The sequence below is a fragment of the Sycon ciliatum genome, chromosome 4 (assembly GCF_964019385.1).
Source record: "Sycon ciliatum chromosome 4, ocSycCili1.1, whole genome shotgun sequence".
Classification (NCBI taxonomy): domain Eukaryota; kingdom Metazoa; phylum Porifera; class Calcarea; order Leucosolenida; family Sycettidae; genus Sycon; species Sycon ciliatum.
In genome coordinates this window covers 37903584-37916665 of record NC_088646.1, presented here as the reverse complement: position 1 = coordinate 37916665, position 13082 = coordinate 37903584, and the positions used below count along the sequence as shown (strand labels likewise).

The 13082-nt window shown below is 46.3% G+C and overlaps 2 protein-coding genes across 2 annotated transcripts; one reads left to right on the top strand and one right to left on the bottom strand.

Moving 5' to 3' along the window:
* Positions 1-512: 512 nt before the first annotated feature.
* On the bottom strand, positions 513-9857 carry LOC135816020 (elongation factor 1-gamma-like). Its single transcript, XM_065329377.1, has 9 exons — positions 9739-9857; positions 9508-9657; positions 6545-6608; positions 6150-6292; positions 5566-5709; positions 4673-4802; positions 4259-4430; positions 2589-2886; positions 513-1112 (listed from the first exon to the last, which is right to left on the bottom strand). The coding sequence occupies exons 1-9, from the start codon at positions 9778-9780 to the stop codon at positions 960-962; spliced, it is 1296 nt and encodes a 431-aa protein (XP_065185449.1). The 5' UTR covers positions 9781-9857; the 3' UTR covers positions 513-959.
* A 347-nt stretch (positions 9858-10204) lies between these two features.
* On the top strand, positions 10205-12389 carry LOC135816018 (DCN1-like protein 5). The gene has a single exon (XM_065329376.1). The coding sequence runs from the start codon at positions 10668-10670 to the stop codon at positions 11580-11582; it is 915 nt and encodes a 304-aa protein (XP_065185448.1). The 5' UTR covers positions 10205-10667; the 3' UTR covers positions 11583-12389.
* The last annotated feature ends 693 nt before the right edge of the window (positions 12390-13082 follow it).

The following is a 13082-nucleotide window of genomic DNA, read 5'->3' as shown; positions in this document are numbered from 1 at the left end:
CGGAAATTAAATCCCGGTATAAGGATCACCTGCACAATGTACGTGCCAAGTGCCCCCCCCCCCTTAACCCGGGTTCTACACTACCCCTATACAAGAGTAAGGTTTATGTACTTGCTATAAACAGTACAATTTCCAGCTGTGGAGGATGCGGACCACATCAAATTAATTATTTCTATTAAAAATTGCACATTGAAATGTCAAAGAATCCATGAAATGGTGCAATGCGAGGTTGAAGGTGAAGATGCCGTTTTTCTCCGGACACAAAAGCTGCCAGAAAAGTGGAGAAAACACCATGGACATGGGCTCCACTTTCTTCAGCGCGACTCTACTGTAAGCAGCTTGCACACTCTATTGAGGGAGCTTATCTAACATTTACTCCTGACATTAAAAAAAACATAGATGAATGCTATTCTATGACTGCTATTCCATGCACCAAGGCTACCTCAGGCGCTGGCATTACAGCTCACAGCCACGCGCAGGTATTACAGCACACAGACATTCCAACGCACAAATCTATCAACAAGTGTTGCTGAAAACACAAGTTCAGTCCTCTTTTTCAATGGCGGGTTTTGAGAGGAATAGCGCTGCACAAGCATTCAAGAATAGCTGTAAGTCAGTGGGGGTACATGGTCAGTTGTAAGTCAGCGGTTTATATGTGTGCACACATATAGACACAGTGACACGACCTGCAGTCACCAGCCAACTAAATAGCAGTAGCAGTAGTGGCAAGAGCAGTAGCAGCATCCCCAGTAACACCCTGCAACATTCAATCAGTCCAAACGGCCTCTGCAAATCGACACGAAGCCATTGGCTTAATATAACTGCATGAATCGTGGCACATCGTAGAAAAGAATATAAAAACGGCCAGGAAAGTGAAAGTTGGAGGTGAGAAAATACACTCTCTGGGTTACTGGAGTAGCAGCTGCAGCAGAAGCACACCTAGGGTAAGAAAGGCAACTTTACTTGAATACGGATCCACTGGCAAACTTCTTTCCGCCAAAGTCACCTTCCCAGGCAAAGTATTCCTGAAGAAGAGACTTGGTCTCATCAGCAGATGGGTCCAACTTGCGCCAGTCATAAGACTCGTAGTCTACCTGCCAGTCAGGGGACAACTGCATGCAACAAAACCAGAGCAAAACAGATGTTTAAATTTTTTAAACAACATGACAATGAAGAACAGAATACCGTGCAACTTGCAAAAGCCGACTGTTAAGGTGGCTGGGGCGGTACAACTTTTTAGGGAAATTTTAACTGCATTTTTGAGTTTATCGGCAAGGTGGAGATGAAATTTGAAAATATTTTTCGGTGGATCTCTGGAGAATAGGGAGGTTTCGCTCTACGTAATTACGTATGAATATAACGTAGGAACTGCACGTAATTTTCAAACGTAAAAATCAGAGCTGTTGGGTTTCACTCTATTTCTCCACGACTGCTAAGCATGCCTGGTTGCTTTGGAGCCACGTTGGCTGCATGCGCCTGCCGCATGCACCACGAACCGAAACCACGTTTTCCATTTTATTTTGGACGTGGTGTACGGTGTGTATTTGTGTTTCGCGCGGCTTGAAAGTTGCCATGGATAAATCCGGAAAATGGGAAAAAAATATTTCAAAAAGTCCTACGGAGGACCCAACGTAGGAAAGAGCTTTCCTACGGAAATCCGTAGAGAGATTTACGTATGAAAGTTTCCCTTGCTCCCCGGCGCGTACGACATACGGATTTTCATACGCAATTACGTAGAGCGAAACCTCCCTAATAGCCTTCTCTAGCTTCCCATAGTTTAATTTTACTTTTGGACAAAATTTGAAAACGTTTTATGAAAGGTCCGCGACCTATCATAAAACGTTTTCAAATTTCGTCCAAAAGTAAAAATATAACCATAGGAGGCTAGAGAAGGCTATTCTCCAGAGATTCACCGAAAAACAATTTCAAATTTCATCTCCACCTTGCCGATAAACTCCAAAATGCAGTCAAAATGTTAATGCCCAAAACATAGTCCTGACCATGGGACAGCTGTATTAGGGGTGGCCTCGACACACTGAACTCTCACTAGGTTGTCGTTGCATATCAGGGGGAGCAAGGCCTACACAGCCTAGAGGCATTCACAAAAAGAGGAATGCCTGGAGCACAAACATTTTTTCTCACTCGTGTAGTGTACAACTGTTTTAATACAGCCAGCAGGAAGCAGAGGACCAGTATATCATAGTACAGTGATACACTCAAACGCCTCTTATCCGGTCGCCTCAGATACGGGCACGTCTCTCTGCCGGGCACCTTCAGCTTGAGTTCCTATAGCACAAATGCTTCGAATTTGAGGTTTTTGAACTTTTTTCCGTATGTGGAAGTGCTTATTTTTCACTGCCAACCTATGTAATCCACACATTTTTACCAATGGGTTCCTTTTGTATCCTAAACATGTGCAATACGTTCCAAATAATCTTCTTCAAAAAATTATATAGTACATGGTAGGTGAGTTATCCTGAGATACGGGCAAATCTGAAGTACGGGCAGTGCCCGGTCCCAAGGTGCCCGGATAAGAGACGTGCGAGTGTAGCTGCCAACCACTGGCTGTGCATCAGGGCTGTACTTACATCAAAGACGAGGTCCTGGCCGCGCCATACCCAGACACCAGAGATGCTGTTGGCATTGTCCTCACCCAAGATGCACACACTGGCGAAAGCATTCTTGCGCAGTTTGTCAAGACGCTGGAACATACCGTTGACCAAGTTGCTGGTCATGAAGATCTGGGCAAGCTCGTCATTGTACTTGTACGTGGAGAACCAGATTGAGTAGTTCTCGGCATCGAAGTTCTCCCAGAAGTGGGGCACTGCTTTGGTGATGGTGTCCTCATTACTGTAGCAGCGCTTGAAGGCATCAAAGTCCCACGAGCTGAAAAAAACACAAGACAGAAAAAATTAGATCTTTTTCAGAGTCGGAGATGTGCGTGTTTGAATGATCCTTTGAGACCCCACTGAATGTAGGACAATTTACTCACCTTCAAATAACATGCACTTTCACTTGTATCTCCACCAAACATTCACCGATTTTTACAAACTAGCCACAGTCGTAAAGGTATTTCCAAGACGAAGAGACTTGGGGCATGATTGATTGGGCGAATCCCGAGCAAGTGCGCTCCGAGTGAGTGTGATCGATTGGCCGAGTCCGGAGTAGGCGTACATGGAGTGGAATCCAATTACACCGGCCCCCACACCGGGAGTGGGTGGAGTGGAAATGGACTTAGGCGTTTTTGACAGCGTTCACAGAATCTTTGTACGATATGCGTACATTTTGCGTACTACCCCCATATTTTGTTCGATTGGGCCAGGGTTGCTCGGACTACACCGCCTGCTCGCACTCAATCCAGATTCGCTAATCGATGACACCCTAGTACCACACTCAAGTAGCATTCCGGGGAAATCCCCTGCCAAGCGCAGCATGAAAATTTGAAATTTTCGATCAGAGTGCATTTTTCAGTTTTTCTCAGACTTCGAGCCGCACCACGGCGGCATCGTACCCCCTAGAGACTTCCGATAGCTTCGAGATGATGGCCAAGGTTCTTATCGAAACGTAGATGCTTTGTTTATGAAAATCGGAGAAGGAACACCAGATATTATACATATTTTTTTAGTGTCACTGTATACCAAAAGGTTAACAAAATCAGACTTCTACTAAAAAAGAAGAAGAAAAAAAGTACACATCACTTAGGTATTGGGAGCACTCAAACACAGATCGCATTGGCGGACCACCACTATGCTAAAAAAAACTCGTTGTTGCGCATGTGCACCTTCCGCGTGAATCAAGGGAAAGGGGTGTCTTCCTCGGTCCAAGGACGTGCAATGTCAAAATCAAACCACTAATCACACATCCTTGTTACCCTGAAACTGAGGAAGTGTGCACCCACTTGATCAGAGGAATCAGCTTTTTTAACTAAAGCAAATACCACACAAGAAGGAAGCAATTCTCCCATACGTCACCCCAATGTCAATCAATGAGGACATACGACAGCCGTAGCATGAATCGCAGATCGCAACGGGAAAGATAATCCAAGCATGCCATCTACACAAATGCTGATGATTGTTGCAGCCATCAGCAGAGGCTGGGAGTTGTACCGGGGATGTGTGAAGCAAGCCACCAGTGCATGAAACACAAACGGTACACCAAGCAGCTGGCTAACGCGCACTAGAAAAACTCATGTTTAAATACGTGGACAAAGTCATTGGCAGTACGAGAATCCAAACAAAACGCAACTGAAGTCACATACCTCTTGGGGAAGGTTGCAAATGGGTCCTTTGCCTTGGGTGCAGCTGGCTCTTCTGCTGCCTCCTCGGGCTCGGGCTTCTTCTCCTTCTTCTCAGCCTTGGGCTTGGTCTCCTTGGGCTCCTTCTTCTTCTCAACCTTCTCCTTCTTGGGCTGCATCTCGGCAAGCTTCTTGGCTGCAGGGTACAAAGGGGAATATCCACAACATATTGTCATTTCATTCGCACAGCAAAAACGGAATGCGGTGAAGTTGTACTGGAAGCCATCATAGATTAATGTGTCTGCACTGATGAAATCAGGGTATGAATACAAGTATTGCTAATCACATGGCATCCGGAAAACAAGGACACGAACGAGCTCTGAAAAGCATCCCGTGCACAAACATGTATTAGCAGAGCACGATAACACACTGGCTTACGGTCAAACTTGGCCATGGTGGTGCAGAGGGTAACCTCTCCAAGGACGGACTTAGCCTGGGGCTGGTTGACAATGGTTGTGAACCATCTGTTGACATTGCCGTATGGAGCACGGAAAGATGGCTCCAACACCTACACATGCGAAGAACAGAACAGGGACGAACAGTGAACGCTCATCAACTCGGAGAGACACAAATCCACGCACAATGCCATTTCCAAAAATTACCACACGTGTGGTAATGACGAACATGAATAAGCCTGACGCTCGTTGAACTGATGCACGAAATGCCGTAGAAACCCGTAGACCCAGTAGGGTGTTGAGTGACAGATCCCTATTGCGTAACTGTAAAGGGCGATTCACAATACAACTTTCTGCGACGCGACACGCGATTTGCGACAGTTGTGACAAGAAACTGCCTGTCGCGGGCTGTCGCAGAAGTTGAAGAAAGTTCAACTTTTGCGACACGCGACATACACAAATGGAGTACAGTTTCGACCCTGGGTACACGTGCAGTGCACGTGCTTAGAACTACTTGTGCATGAGGATGTCGCAAACATGAAGAATATTGTGAACCGTGTGTCGCTGTCGCAGCTCGTCGCATGTGTCGCAAGAAGTTGTATTGTGAATCGGCCTTAATTTACACTACGAAACGTGCCTGCAAGCATTTAATACGAAAACATTTGTTCGGAAGTAGCTAGTCATTGACATTAGCTTAATCCTAAGTGATACAGCTGGAAAAGCGGTCGACTTCCCATGGGTATTGGTCTAAATTGGTCAAAAGTACATGACTGCATACAATGAACATACAACGTGGCATGTACACACCTACGGGATTTCGTACATCTGCAAAACGTGCATAACGACCATATCATCAGAATGAAAGGCAACGCATACCTGGCGATAGAGACCAAGGAGAGCAATAGCGACAGTGATGTCAGCAAGGGTGATGCGCTCTCCGACCAGGTAGGTGCGGGTCTGCAGGGCGTTGTTCAGAAGCTGCAGGATGGTCTTGACGTGTTCCTGTGCCTTCTCTGTGGCCTACGTGCATCACACATTACAATGACAGTGCATGCAAACACAAAATATTTAAAACGCAAAGAAACAAAAACTGTGCGCACCAGCGGACGAGCTAACAATGCTCCACAGCCAGAATTATGTTGCTGCCATCATTTAGAGAGTTTGTCATCGCATACAGTCAGGGTATGAATACAAATATCAATAATCATCTGGCAACAGCATGAACGAAGGCCCTAATCACTAAACTAAGTAACAGTATGGAGTGCACGTGTGCCACACTGCTGTACCGCAATCAAACAGAATCATAAGCACAGTGACAACTACTAGTACCATCAACTTGGTAGCCAGAAACATCAGCACTACATTCACAGACATCAGCAGTGAAACGACCGAGCAAAGAATACCACGTTAATACTGAGTACTGGAAGCTCTACTGCTACCGTCTCTGCTGCCCGACATACCTGCTTGTTGTATTGCATGAAGCCAAGAGTTGGGTAGACCCATGTACACGCAGCGGGGAGGATTTCATTCTCCGCAAGCTGGACGAACTGCTGAACGAGGGCAGCATCCATGGGGGTAGAACCCCTCAGCTGCTCGTTGGCAACTGCGCAAAAACGGGGCAATAACGGACACGTTTCATTAACACTCCTTGACAAGGAACTGCTACATGAATGCTCCATGGTGAACATAATATAAAAGCAGAGCAATTCAACCCAGATTCTCTGCATCTTCATTGACTGGGCTGTGCTATCTCAGATAATTCTCAATGGCATGGAGTACATGTGACTACAACAATACCCGATAGCTAAAACCAGTGAGGTCAAGAACAGTACGTGTTCTTATGCCGCCAACATACCGAAGTGAGCGATGGCATTGCTCTCGTAGATTGGTTGGCCATCAGCGGTTAGGAAAGCTGGAACCTGAAAGCAAGCAGAACAATGCACAATAACCACAAAAAAACATCTGGTAAACGGCAATACCCCTCGCACAGATCAGCACAGTGGGTGCCGAGAGCGCAATTCTTACACCGGAGTGAGTCTGCATTTTCATGCGAGTACAAGATGAGCATGAGACACACGTTCATTTGTTACCTAGACTCGAGGAGTCATACAATGTCTGAAGAAACAGTCTGTCCCAAGCACAAGCCACTTCACTCGCCGGCTACTCCGATTGTAGTTGTCTCCTACCAATCTTGTCCCAAAATGCAAAAAGTTTCTGCTTGAATATTGGGGACCCGGTGTCAACAAGACTTAAGTACGAGTGCCTTTTACACACTCAAGTTGATGATGGTACATACTTGTACGTGCAAGAATACAATCAGAGTATGCAACTCCACAGATGAGACCGGAAAGGTGAAATTCCTCGCTTGCGTCAAATTGACAAGGCAAGGTAAAACTGAATCGTACCCAATACAGTTCATCATAATTTTCATGCCTTGGCCCAAAAGAGACACACAGCCAAAAGCTCTCCCTTTCTCATATGGCCAAGAAACGGAGGACTCTAGTTTATATGCTCTCGATGTGACTGTCGATGTGAATAAGCGCATGCGCGAGACTGTGTACACGTTCAAGGCATCCTTGTGTGCGATGAGTGTGTGCCAGCTAGTTTGGTTGGTGGGTACACATATGCCTGATTGTATTGCGTCTGTTGCCAACAGGCTCGGCTGCTTGAAGGTGTAATGTTGTACCTGCCACCTTTGTTGGTTCCAGGGTTCATATACTTTCTATTTGAAGTATACATACCTGTTAACCATGGACTGCTTCTGGCTAGATTAATTAACTCTTTGTGTAATCAATGGTGCTAGTGAAGCTTATCTCAGATCCACTCTGATTTAGCCACCCACACTAGTAGCAAGTATTACCTTCACTGGGGGCAGGGGTACTTGCAGTTGGATCCCGGGACGGATACCCTGATGCCGTCAATCCTTTTTCTGCACATTGACCTCACCCACTTAGGGGCCGTCCACAAATATCGAGGGGGGGGGGGGTTGGTCACTGTTCGTCTCGTCCTTTTGAAAAAAATATCGATCTCTAATTTTGGGCGGGCACAGTGCAAACATGCAGTTGATGACCTACACAAAGTAAAAGTCAACCCCAAGAATGCAGCCATGGCAAGGTTGAGAGACTGTGGCAATGTAAACCTTGGTGTATGTTGAATTTGGAGTTCCTGTTGGTCGCGTTTCGCGAGATTAGGCCACACTTTTTTATTTCTATGTTTCTTGTCACCCGCGCGCATACGATTCAGGAGTGTGGAAAAAAAAGAGAAAAAAAACTGTGCTGCACTGACAGTGCATGTGGGGACCAGCACACTCATGCACATATACATATGTGGCCTGGCCTGCGCGACACATGATGCGGTCGGCATTTTTTGTGCGCAATCTACGCTGAGCATGCACAGATTGTGACAGAAACTCCTACCACACACTACCGTACTGGCAATATATGTTGCCGCAGGGAGGCCATGAAGCGTTACATTGGCACATGTTTGCCGCACGCAGGGCGTTACATGCAAAGTCGCACAGGAGCCGTTACACAGGTTTCTATATTGCCGCAGTCCTTTTTTTGCTATTGCCGCATCACTTTTTTGCTATTGCCGCATCACTTTTTTGCTATTGCCGCATCATTTTTTTGCTATTGCCGCATCATTTTTTGCAAACTGCAATGAAAAGATCGCCGCACCCCGCCGGACGCGCGTTACGAACTCAACGAAAATGTGTCCCACTAGCCTGGTCGCGCGTTACGCCGCACCCCCCTGCGTTACGCGTTACGCGGCAACATATATTGCCAGTACGGTAGTTGCTAACTATGGATGCTATTTTGCATGGTGTATTGGTGGATTTTAGTGTGAACAAAGCTAAAGGTCTAGTGAACTTTTTTTATTTCTCGGTAATTTTTATTTTTTTCCACCTCTCGCATACGTTTTCGCATACGTTACGCATAGATTTTCAGGTGACGAGAAACATAGAAATAAAAACGTGTGGCCTTACACTTCATTAAAAAATATCGATACTCTGCATAAACGTGTGTATGTTCGTTTTGAGGGGGAGGGAAGGGGTCCGGGGAGATACGAACAAATAGTGTCTTGAAAAAAATATCGATATTTACGGACGGCCCCTTACCGATATTTACGGACGGCCCCTTACCGAGGTGTGGTGAGCCCATTTAGTGAGATCATTTTCAAATCCACCCAGAGTTTTGGGGATTTCAGAGGGTTTCGGCCGTTGGGTGGTTCAATAGCCAGTTGAGTCATCTTTCCGAGATTCCTTTCGAGTCTCTCTCCCCTCTCCCGGGGAGACCCACGTGACCAGTTTTGGCAGTGAGCAACACATGTGTGTGTATGAGTGGAATGTGGTGCTTGTTGATGTATGGGTGGACTGCGGTGTGTGTTGGTGTATGCGTGTGTATATGTGTGTGCATGCGTCCTTGTGCACGTGCATGCGTGAGCACGTGTGCGGTTGGATGTGTGTGCGAACGCGCGCACGCATGTGTGTGCAATGCATGTGTGAGCACGAGGACGCGTGTGTGGCGTGCTGACATTTCTTTTGTCAGTATTGTTCGATTGCAAGGCCAAATAGTTGTATTGCTGTAGCCATATTCCGTTGATACTTCACTAGAGGTAAGGAATATGATTGTACATAACCAGATGGGGGTACTGTACTGTATACTGTACATCTACATGTACGAGCAAACATGAGATTTTTTGGAATTCACAACAAAAACTCGATGTTTATTCATCCATCACAACATCCAAAGCAATCCGATCCAGCGGCAAGTCAAAAAATTTCATGTGCGGAGCTTTGCCACCATAGCAGCCTCTTACCTTGCCAAGAGGAAATTTGGACAAGAAATCAGCTGAGGTGTTCGTCTCTCCGAGTTTGAAGTCGGGGGCGACATTGACTTGAGTGCCACTGAATGCAGCAGCAATCAAGACTTTCTGGGCGCGAAAGTTGTCGCCGTACGTGTACAGAGTCTAAACACATCGCAACATCCAATCAAGAGGTCAATCAACCCCATCCTCCATGGACAAAGCTTCATTCCCAGTCTTCCTTACCCCCGCCATTGTTTCAGCACGAAAAAGAAGGACTACGAGCATGCGCAAAGGACCTTTCTGGCAACAAGAAGAAGACGACGACGCTCATCGAGCTGCATCACACGCAGCACGTGTACATGGGTCTGAATGACATGCATGCTTGACATCATCCGGTGCTGCACCGTATACATCATGACTGACTGTGTCAAGAGTTTATGTAGATCTACTACTCTTGCTGTGTGTATCCCTTGTTGTATTCTTGCTGGTGTCAAGAGTCATAATGACTGTACTCATGGTGTGTATCAGCAAGAGTACACAGAGGGTGCACATGTGCACACGTGTAGTTATGTACTCTTGGTATCAGCAAGAGTACATAACTACACACTCTTGGTATCAGCAAGAGTACATAAACCTATGTACTCTTGGTATCAGGGAAAGGGAGTCGTAAAATACCACGACTCCCTGGTGGGAGAGTTCGTAGTAGACGTCACGTATTACAGCGTTGTTTGAAACAACAAAGGCAAAAAGTCAAAACAATTATTGTGGATGCCATGGGCTTTGTGTAACTATTATTAATTTTGGTTCTTGCCTTTATCGAGTCTTTGTCGGGTCAGTTGGGTACTGCTGGCTGGATACTAGTATGCTGTGCCACGAATGCAAAGGGGGAGGAGAGAGTCACCCTTTGTTTGTTCTACATAGGAGTGAAGATTGAATTGAACAACGTCGAAACGACCAACTAATGTGCGAGTGGATCACCGTGTTGCTTTAGTTTCTCTGGACTATAGTAGACGAAACAACATCACTGACCAGTTACGGCAGTACTGGCAGTAGTGTTTCAAAATCTCATGGGTCGGTCAGAAGGCAGTTTTCACCCTATTGGCCCACATCGTCAACACTGATTTTCTACCAATTAGTGTATTCAATCGTGTCCGGCTGGGTTGTATGTATGGATGTTCCCGAATGATCCAGGTGCCTTGAAGCACTTACATCTGTGCAGTGTAGGAGTGCTTTCCACTGCTGGTAATATGGATGCTAGTCCAAGCTATGATTTCGCCAATGGAATTGGTTGTTTGACATTGCACGACGACTCCCGTCTTCGTCGGCAAAAGAGTCGCAGCACGTTGAAGCGGAAGTGTGATGATAGCATTGACGCAACAACGTTGCATGCAGCACCTAAACGCATCTGTCCGTCCGCTGTTAGGCAGAGGCGCACCGACTTATTTGAAGTCTACTGCAACTCGAATAAGTCGTGCATCGATGCCTTCGGTATGGAGCGGCTTTGCTCTCACCTGAACGTGCACCCATCTGACACAGTGATGTTGGTGCTTGCATGGACCATGGGTGCCCAGGATATGTGTGTGTTTACGCGATCGGAGTGGCTAACTGGAATGTCAGCTCTAAAATGTGACAGTCTAGCATCACTGGAAGATGCACTACCATCTCTGGAGCGTCTGCTGAAGGAGAAATCGAAACTTCGCCAGATCTATCGATTTGCTTTTGACTTTACCCGTGATAAGTCACAGCGTGGCATCGACCTGGAATCAGCCCGTGAAATGCTATCGTGTGTGTTGGGCCATCGCTTTGTTGCTTGGCCACTGCTGGGCAGCTTTCTAGAGTTTCTGACTAAAAGTAGCTATCGTGGTATGACGCGAGACCAGTGGACCAGTCTGTTTGAGTTTGCTGACAGCATTGCTGTAGACCTTACAAACTACGACGAAGAGAGCGCTTGGCCAGTCATGCTAGATGAGTTTGTTGAGAGTCAACGGAGCACGCGCGGACTGCCTCCGTATTCCAGTGTGCGGGCAGCGGATCAGGATAGTGGCAATGAGGATGGTGAAGATGACGGACTGGATATGGATGTTTGACTGGATATGGAGGTTTGACTGGTGAGATACCAGTAGAGGAGGAGTTCCGTGACCATCAGATATCGCCAATACTGGTTTATGGTGTGGTACTTTTGTCTGTCTGTCTGTCAGTCTGGTCTTGCTCTTGGTGGGTGGTCTGCCTATCCACCGTTCCACTGTCTGTCTGTCTGTCTATCTGTCTGTCTGTCTTTACATAGCGGGGTTGTACTAGCCAAGTGTGCCCGTGCCGTGTACTCCAGCTCATGCTTGTATCCCAGTATTTCTGGTTTATTATTCATTGATTTATCCCGCTATATTTTCCAGTCATATGGAGGCTGACATGCCCTTTTAGTGCTTTTTATTCGACTTCTTTTTAAGTTTTAATCAAACATTGACAACTTGATCATTCCGATTGTAGTCGAGTCTTCGCTTATCGTACGTTTTGCTTGGAATTCTGGCCTTGGATTTGACAACCTTCTTGGACAGACAGATATCGATGCAAGGTCTTGTGTGCAATGATTGCTGAACATAATGTACAGCCATGGAGTTCTTCAAACGTATACCGTAGTGTCCATAATTGTCATGTAGAGTTTTTTTCTTTCGTTTGTCGTTGTTGGACTGGCACGTGTCAAGTAAGTTGTTTCTGTTGCTGTGTGTATTTGTCGTTATCACCATTGTGCCACTAGCGTCGCAATGTACATCTTCAGATCACAGTGCTATATTATTAATTATAACCTGCCTCTGATATCATGGGGTGGTGGTTCACATTCCCACCAGAATACTATAAGTCTTGCTGTGTTGCTGTGCCAGTATCAGGAGGTGATTCAAGAGCTGGTCCACTTCTTGACGTGTGCTGTGGAGACCAAGCAACAACACGTGCAGCTGCCTGACTACGGTGTCCTACCAGGCCATGCGGCCTAAACTGTTGCTGCAGCAGCAGCTAGGCTGTATTGTCTGTAGGACGCTGTGCACTGTCCTGCTGATGAGTGATGTACATGTATTACAGATCAGCTGAAGATCCTCCTCTGAATCTGCAGTGTTGTGATTTAACCAACCCTGTGCATGCTTGCTTGCCTATAAAGTTTTTAAGTTTCATTCCAGAATCGATGCATGAGCTCAACTTGGTCGATCTGAAACACCCCCTGTAATTCCTTATCTGCGCAGAGGACAACTATCTTGACGGATGTTGCTTCATCCTGGCTAGGACCAAACAAATTCCATGTAAACAAGCGCTCGCACGGCATCTCATTTGAGACGAAATCCAGCAACGCTACCAACTGGCAGTAATAAGCTACAGCCTTACAGGGACTACAGGTTATGCGATTACACCACCAACTGAGATGCTTTGTAGCAGGGAGTAGTACAATACCTTTGTGAAGTTTATTGTACTACTCCCTGCTTTGTATGGAGTAGCGGAGTGGTCGTCTGGTCGATGCACTAGCCACTAGCTGAAACAAAACCGCCGGCTCATGTTGTATACGTAGCTCCCATAACATAAGCGCATCCTCTGGCTCACAGCCA